Below are 8,567 nucleotides of genomic sequence, written 5' to 3'. Positions count from 1 at the left end.
GGTGGGGGTACGCCTTTGAAAGGCCTGTCTCTTCTGGCTCTTCCCTGCTAACCCTGTCTTCCAGCTGCCATCAGCTGAGCAGCCCTCCCCTGCCACGCCACTCTGTCCCTGAGCCAGCCACCACAGATTGAAGCCTCCAGAACTGTGAGCCACAATAAACTTCTTTTATGTTGTGTTTTTCCCAGAAACTGCAAGGCTCACTTATGTAGAAAGGAAAGAGATACGAGAAAAGGGAAACAAACTCCAAATGGGTTTCTACATAAATGATAAAGGAACAGGGAAAGCATATCCTCTCCTGAAGGATAGGAGATGGAGGGGGAGAGGGATAGAGGTAGATTCCTATCCCAGTTGTACTCCTGTTAGAGAAACTGAGAATGCAGATAAGAAGATATATACTGATCACTATCCATTAGTACGCAATAGATTCACTTACATTCTTATGTAACTTTTAAAAGTTATGTTATATATTAATTGTGGTCTTGAGAAAATTATCTGTCAAGAACTATCATTACTTTCACTAGTGACAGACTAAGTCTCCTTTGAAAGGAGGCTGAATAAGGAACAATATTACCACATAGAAAACAATCTGTACACTTATCCTTCACTCTCTCCCTATTATACTCAGAGTGAATTTGTACTCAAGAAAATCTGTCCTCATTGCAAGGAAGACAGTTATTTAACGTAAGTTACATATATATAATATATATTATGCATGTATTGTATATACACACACATATATATATGATTTGTATATGTCCCTATTACTATACTTGTTTTATCATCCACAATTATTATCAGTATATTATGTGGCCTTAATATATGTCTCCTATATTATACTTGAGAAGAAGGGCCTATACCTTATTTATCTCTGACTTGAACAGAATTTGGCAAATAGTAGATGCTCAGTGAATTAAATCAACTAACTTCACAGTTGAAATCATACTTGAAGTTCTGAGAAAAAAAATCAAATCTGTAAAAGTGAACATTTCTCCTCTCCTCTGCTCAAATAAAATAAACACCAATTCTCAGACAGATAAAAGATTGAGGGAACCAAACTAAACCATTAACCATAAACCAGATAATGTGTAAGGCTCCATTTGGACATGACTCTCCTAACACCCAACCTGTTTGTCAGCAGAGGCATTGTTCTCAGCTCAACACTGGTGCCCTCAGCAAACACAGGATGTGTGAAAGAGATAAGATAGAGTACTGAATCTTCAAAACGCTCAGATATCTGAAGACACTCAAACATTTATACCAGATGCCTCAAGAGCTTTGCCTACTGAGGCATAAGACATCCAGAGAACTCTGACCACTAATGTTCACTGTGATCTTCCTGCCTAATGTTCCTTGTCTTCTTTCAAACTCTACAAGAAAAAAAAAAAAAAAAAAAAAAAAAAAAACTTGTTCGCTACAGATGGTCTTTTCGCCCTCTGTCTGCCTGCACCTAGACACAATAAAATTCTACACCACACTGTCTTTACACAAGTCTGGTGGTCTTGGCTAGTCTCTGCCTTGTGCCCTTCCTTACAGAATGGAACTTCAGAGTACTAACAGCACTGAAAAGTCTACCTGGTGACTAGGGAGGGTCTTTAATGCCATATCTTGATCACACGATTCAGTGTAGCTTATTTCTGCTGCTAGAATACAAATCTGACACATACTAGACACAACTCTCTCTCTACTGCTAAAGAAGATGACTTTTTAAAATGCAATTCTGCTTTGATAAAATAGACCTGGAACCTATCTTGAAACTCAAGATTATCTCCTTTTTATTATTAATCTAGAGTCTCCCTCCCAATTAAATAACTGAGGTACAATAATTTAACTTTCAACTCAAGATTCTTGCTTATGAAAGAGATATTTTGGATCTTATTTTTGAGAAATCACACTCCGGAGTAAGTCATAAAAATCTAACGTAATAATTATGTACTTACATACTTACAAAAACAAAAGGTCTTTGGTACTAATGGCAAGAATGGTAGCTCAATAATTTTATTCAATAGCACAATTTTATTCAATAATATTCTATCTATATAGCACTTTATTTAAAAGTTTCCATGTGCTATATACCTGCCCATTGATTCTAGTTCTCTTGACAAAATGTATTATTAGTTAGGGAGGGGCAGATATAACCACTGAATTGATTTAGAAATTAAGATCCAGACTGACTACATGATATGCCAGGATCACTGGATTCAATTCATCAATTCAATATAACAAACATTTATTGAGTGCCTATCATATGCCACTCCCTTTTCTAGACACTTTCCATGTATCTGTGAATAAAACAGAAACAATCACCCATCTCTTGGGGCTTATATTCTAGTTGGGCAAAGAGAGGTGGAGTACAGGCAATAAGCAAGTACCGAATAAGGGGGATGGCAAGTGAGCAGAGCTGAGCAGGGAAGCAGGCTGCAGACCTAAGAGTTGTGTGGAGAAAAAAAATTCAGGAAGACTTTAAGAGACAGGGTATCATTATCCTGAAAGAGACCATTCTGATTCAAAAAAAAAAAAAAAAAAAACCAGCTAGAACAAAAGCCCTTAGGCAAAATGACTTGGTATTTTTCACAGTGAAAAGCTTAACTTGGCTGAAACAAAATGAGAAATAAGTGAACAACAATACAACACAGAAGTACAAATTGCATCCATTTTCTTACACAATGACTAAATAACATAAGGAATCACTGCAAGATTTTGAGTAGAGAAATGACAGAATCTTAACAGATCCAAAAAGATCACTCAGAAATATACAGACCAGTTAGGGGCAATTACAGTAAAAAAGGCAAGAGTTAGTTCTAATAATGGTGATATCACATGGGGAAAGGTTGTCAGACTGTAGACATATTTTGAAAGTATAGCCAATTGGATTTATTGAATGGTAAGATGCAGAATACGTGAGATAAGAAAGATAAGTCCAGAATCACACCCAAGTTTTGGCTACAGCAAAAGAAAAGCTAGAGTTACATCACCAAGACAGGGAAATTGTGGATAGAACAGATTTTAGGTGGGAGGATCAGGAGTGCAGTTTTGGCAATGTTAACTTTGAAATGCCTATTTAGACATAAGGTTAGAGATTTCTGGAAGGAATCTAGATATACAAATCTGGAGCTCAGAAGAAAAGTCTAGGCCAAGGCTACAAGTTTGAGAAATGTCAGCATATAAATTGAGGATATTTAAGGTCAATAAGCTGAGTAATACCACCAAAGAAATGGATGTAGATAATGAGAAGAGAATTACACAGTGGAACCTCAGCATGGCAGGCTGGGAAGAGAAAAGGAGTTAGCTAAGGAGAAACAGTAAACTATGAGATACTACCAAGAAATTATGAAGTATCCTGGAGTTTAGTGAATAAAGTATAGGGGAAAAATGGATGCAAAAGTGATCATCAAGGGACCGGGGAGATGGCTCAGTAGAATGAGCATTTACCTGGCAAGAGCAAGGGTCTGAGTTCAATCCCTGGTTTCACCAAGAAAAAAAAAAAAAAGAAGTGATTATCAACTTTATTAATGGTAGCTAACAACTTTAGTGGTTTGAGTCAATAAAGACTAAGAACTGATCAAAAACTGATCATTCTTCAACACAAAAATCAGGGCTGGGATGTAGTTAAAGGTAGTGTTTGTTTAGTACGTATGAAGCCCTGGGGGGCAATCCTTAGTACCCAAAAAATAAATAAGAAACACAGCAATTACTAATGATTGCTGGGCATGATTACAGTACACCTCTATAATCCCAGCACTCCGGGACACTGAAGCAGGACAATAGCAGCAAATCTGGGGACAGCCTGACTACATAGTGAGTTCAAGGCCAGCCTGAAGTACATAGCAAGACCCTGTTTCAAGAAGCCAAAACAAAAAAACCTCACTAATGACTTTAATAACAGCTCTACAGATAAAGCAACAGAGATAAAAGCCCAAGTGGAATAGGATTAAGAAAGCATAAATGGAAGAGCTGGGGAGAAAGCTCGAGGTCTAAGTACCTGCCTGGCAAGCAATAAGACCCAGATTCTATCCCTGATGGCCCGGAACCATGCTCTGTGTCAAAACCAGGCATGGTGGAGCACACCTGTAATCCCAGCTCTGGGGCAGCTGAGACAGGAGGATCACTACAAGTCCAAGCTGTGTAGCTGTGTAGCCAGACCCTGTACCAAATAAATAAATAAAAGATTTTAAAAAAATTTTTTAAAAAGAATAAAAAGAGAGATGGAACAGAGAACTCTTTCAAATTGCCTTGTTATGAAGGGAGAGGGAAAAATTAAGACAGTAGTTGGGGATGGCACAGTATGGTAAATATTATTTACTGGGTAATTTTGCTTTTCTAAGAAGGTAAAAATAAAGGTAAGCTTATATTCTCACACATATGATCCTACAGCAAGTAAAAATGTGATGATATAAAAGCAAGAGGGCAACATAATTAGAGTGAGGTCTTGGAATTGATAAGATGGGGCCTAGGACACCAGTAGAGGGCTCAACAACAAGGAACACTGAGGGTCCATCCATACTGTCATTAGCACAGGCAGCAAGCATACGTGGGTGTTGATGCTGATGGGTGGGAACTGATGGAAGTTGTTTTCTTATTATTCCAATTTTCTGGGGAGAGATGGAATGAACTAAAAGTGAAGTTCATGGATGGAATTTGGGGATCAGAGAAGATGTGAGAAAGTATTAAAATGATAATCTATAGAATAAAGTATGCACAAATATAAAATAGTATGATTTCCTGGCACCATTAAATGTCTGTTTGAGGTTTATAGTCATGAATTTAAATAGGACTGGTCAGAAAGGCTGTGTGTTGTACTCTATCACTATCTAGTTGCATGGATGTGGGCACAAAGGAAGAGCAGGACATAACCAAGACTGGCCTGAGCGCAAAAAAAGGAAGGAAATACAAGGGGATTCCTATAATGATCAACTATAGAATGTAAAATGGGTAAAAATAGTGATAGGAAAAGTAAAAGATCAAAAGGCTGGAGGTACCAGTGGGTTCAAAGAATTGTGATAAGGATTCCAGGATGACCTAGAAAGACAGGGAGTTGTGGTCACAAACTGAAATTATAGAAGGAATACAATTTCGGAATAACATCTAGGTAAGGATTTTTCAGTCTTAACATACTGAACTAGGAAGAAGTATCAAGGAATAAACCTAGGACCTTTGCCTGAACTATCCCCCCGGTATACCTTATTATTATTATTTTTTAACAGGTTCCTGCTCAGTCATTAAATTGCCTGCGCTGTGCTCAAACTCAAGATTCTCCTGCTTCACTCTCCCAGAGTGATGGGATTACAGATACATACCACCATGCCCAGCTGACACAATGACATTTTAGGTTAGAAAATTCTTCATTGTCTGTGACTGGCCTGAGCATTGTAGAATGTTTAGCAACATCCATGACTTCCACCTACATGATGCCAAATACCAGTCCCAGAGGTTGTGACAATCAAAAATGTCTCCAGACTTTGAAAAATCACCTATGTTCACAACCTGTGAACTAGGGTACAGCCAAGCAGTTGAGATCTCCAGGAAAAAAGATCAAAAGAGTCAAGGAAAAAATTAAGTTATGACTATATCAGGATTACCAATGGTTAATACAAGAGTAGCAAGTGAGAGGGAATAGAAACTACAAAGGTCAAAAATAAAGCAAAGGTCAGTAGATGATAACAATTAAGAGAAGTGAATGACATCTGTTAAGATTTAAAAAACTGGTGATTTATCATCTTCAAAATACATAGTAGTAAAGCTGGCACTAGAAGTCAGGCTTCCTTCCTAGGGCTTTTTTAAATGTCTAGAAGGTGAGGAGATAACACCTCCACATGATTTCTTGTTCAATTAAATTAGACTTGCAGTCAAAAATAGGGGTCAGTCACAAACAATTGGCACCATGTTACTGCCATATATAGCAAACAGCTGAAAGCACATATTTTTGGCTGAATACCATCCTAAAAATAGGACATAACATCTTGGTTTTTAAAACACTCTCAATTTTCATTCTGACCCTTAAAAACCCTTAGTGCCTTTGATTAGAAAAGAAATACCTTTAATTAAATGAATGCATTTCAGAGCTATCATAACCAACATTTTCCTTAGATAGCCAGTCACCTTTAAGCTTGTGCAGTCCAACCATCAAGGAGAACAAAAAGACCTTCATATTAAATGGACTGATTTGTAATGTTTTCCAACTGTGCATCACCTGCTGCAATGACTGCCACCTGGAAAGACATCGTCTCACCAGACGGCAAGCAGATTCAGAGCAAGTGCCCAGTTTTTATCCCCACCCCCTTAAACAGCTTTACAAGGGAAGTACTCAAAATTAATAGATGCATCCCCTTTATAGGAGGAACAGCTGCGAGATAGGAAATTCCAACTGTAGTGTTAGTTATTAAGCTGTCCCATATGCACTCTAATTTCAATAATTAAGTCTTCAGGCCACACGGAAGGTAGGCTCAGTGAACTCTGACAACCCCATCTGCAGAAATTTATCTTGTTATGCTTGGAATGAATTTAAATTTTTAATGCATAAAGATGAAGAACAAAGATGGTGTGAAGGAAACACATGATGCTATCATTTGAGTCCTGCTCGATTTTATAGATTACCTAATCCAGTATTTAAAGCACACACAAAACAAGGATGAAATCCTTTCATTTCAAGGCCCAATGCATTTGTTAGCACTTGTCAGAGCTCACCAATGGCATCGTTATTTATACTTTTACATAGTGCTATTACAATGACTAAGGTATCTTGAGGTATCATTTCTAAACTTGATGCTCTGCTACTAGAAAAAGGAAAACCTTCCAAATGTGAACCAGGATTTAAGTCTCAGATTTATGACATATTGGCTGTTATGTTACCATCTGGTTTCACTTATGATATTAGTCTTACAGAAGAAAAATTCTATGTATAGTTCTGACACAATCCTTGTTCAATAAATGAACATTAGTCCTCTTACTCTTAATTAAAACAAGTTTCAGAGAACAAAAAAAAGATAATCTTTTGGTTAGTCCTCTCTACTTCAAAGATCAGCACAACAGTCTGATTTTGTTATACTACATCATGAAGCTGGGCTGGTACTAGTTTTAGTCTTTATAACACAAATGAACACAAAGAACAGATGCCTACCTTCCAAACTTTCTTGTTCATCAGAAGTATAAGCATCCATTTGACTTTGTTCCCGTAAGAAACGAATAACTGCATAAACTAGGTGCTTGATTGATGACATTTTAGAAGCTTAAACACTTCCTTAATAATAAAAATGACAAAAATTTCAGTTAAAGAATCAGCCAGCAAGTTATTAATTATATAGGTAATAAATACCAAGGATTACATTTTTTAAAAAACTTGCATTACCTTGATCTTTTTACAGTCAAGAGAACACAGGGTACTGTTACAGTGATTTGTTACATTTCTTAAAATTTAAACTCAGTAGTATTAAACTATGTTTAATTTTGGATTAATAAGATTTTTTTCCAAAACATATAAAACATAAGCTTAAACACTCATGCATCTTAATTATGTATATGGTATGGATACAGAAAAAAGTATATATATAGATATAGAAATCCCCCAAAAGGCCTTGTCCTAAATTGAGGGAGATTCCATACTGCTGACTCAGAAACTGGTATACAATAAGCATCTTCACCTAGTACATGGGATTTATAAAAACTGTTAAACACCTAATTGACACTCCACCTACTTCCATTAGTCGGGAATTATCCGCTGAAGAAATACACTCGAGACAGGTTGTTTATTCACCGAGCGTCATTCTCAAAAAATGGCATTTGTGCGATCAACAGACGCGTCAGGAAATCATTGCCTAAACCGATGATACTACAAACGGACAGCGCTCCGCGCAGGGGCTGCTCTCACGGAGAGGCTGGGACGCCCATTCACGGGGAACACCGGCGCCTCCACGCGCGGCGCGGGGCCAGCGCACTAATGGCTCATCTCCACTAAATCGCAGCATCCATCTGCTCCCCGGGTTCCCTAACTCAAAGCCAGGGTGTGGTGCCTGCCGCTAAGATGCTTATTACGTGTACGGATTTTAAGGCGAGACTGAACCCAGCTGCTAGGCCACGGGTTATTAAAAAGCGTAAAAAAGGCTCCAGGGTAGAGGGCGAAAACAGAAAAGGGGAAAAGAGGTGGGGAGGGGAAAAGAGGCTACCTACCCCCCCCCCACATTTCCTTTGCGCCTCCCCCCCAGCACAGCTACCCCCGCTCCCAGCCTCCCTCCCAGCGGTATCCGGGCCTCGCCTCAGCCTCCAGGGCATTTGCAGCGGGTGTGCGGCACAGGCCTCCGTCTAGGGCCGGGGGACACGCACCATCTCCAGACCGAAGCACCTTACCAGCAAAGAGGATGCTTCGCGAGACAACGGCCGCAGGCCCGGGGAAGTCAGTTAACCGGTCCGCGCGCCCCCTGGGTCTCCAGCGTCGAGCCCGGCTCGGGATCTTAGCACTGGCCGGGTCGCCAAACTTCGCCGGCTCCCACGCCACCGCCCCCTCAGCCCACCCGGCTGCTCGCTCGGCTCTGGGCGGCGGGATCTCGCGGAATCCGCCCCTGGGGCGGTGCAGGGCG

General features: G+C 39.4%; 1 protein-coding gene across 2 annotated transcripts in view; it reads right to left on the bottom strand.

Annotated features, from left to right (window-relative positions):
* Positions 1 to 8,525, bottom strand: part of Sgtb (small glutamine rich tetratricopeptide repeat containing beta) — a 60,364-nt gene extending 51,839 nt beyond the window's left edge. For both annotated transcript variants that reach the window (XM_023706120.1, XM_004623046.2), the window contains exons 1-2: positions 8,338 to 8,525; positions 7,115 to 7,234 (exon numbers count right to left, since the gene is read on the bottom strand). In XM_023706120.1, coding sequence (XP_023561888.1) covers positions 7,115 to 7,214 — 100 coding nt within the window. In that variant the 5' untranslated portion in view covers positions 7,215 to 7,234; positions 8,338 to 8,525. The remainder of the gene's footprint in view (positions 1 to 7,114; positions 7,235 to 8,337) is intronic.
* Between the last annotated feature and the right edge of the window lie 42 nt (positions 8,526 to 8,567).

This window comes from Octodon degus, unplaced genomic scaffold (genome assembly GCF_000260255.1).
Source record: "Octodon degus isolate 3935 unplaced genomic scaffold, OctDeg1.0 scaffold00001, whole genome shotgun sequence".
Taxonomy (NCBI): Eukaryota; Metazoa; Chordata; class Mammalia; order Rodentia; family Octodontidae; genus Octodon; species Octodon degus.
Note: the sequence above shows the minus strand (reverse complement) of the source record. Positions and strands in the feature narration are given on the sequence as shown.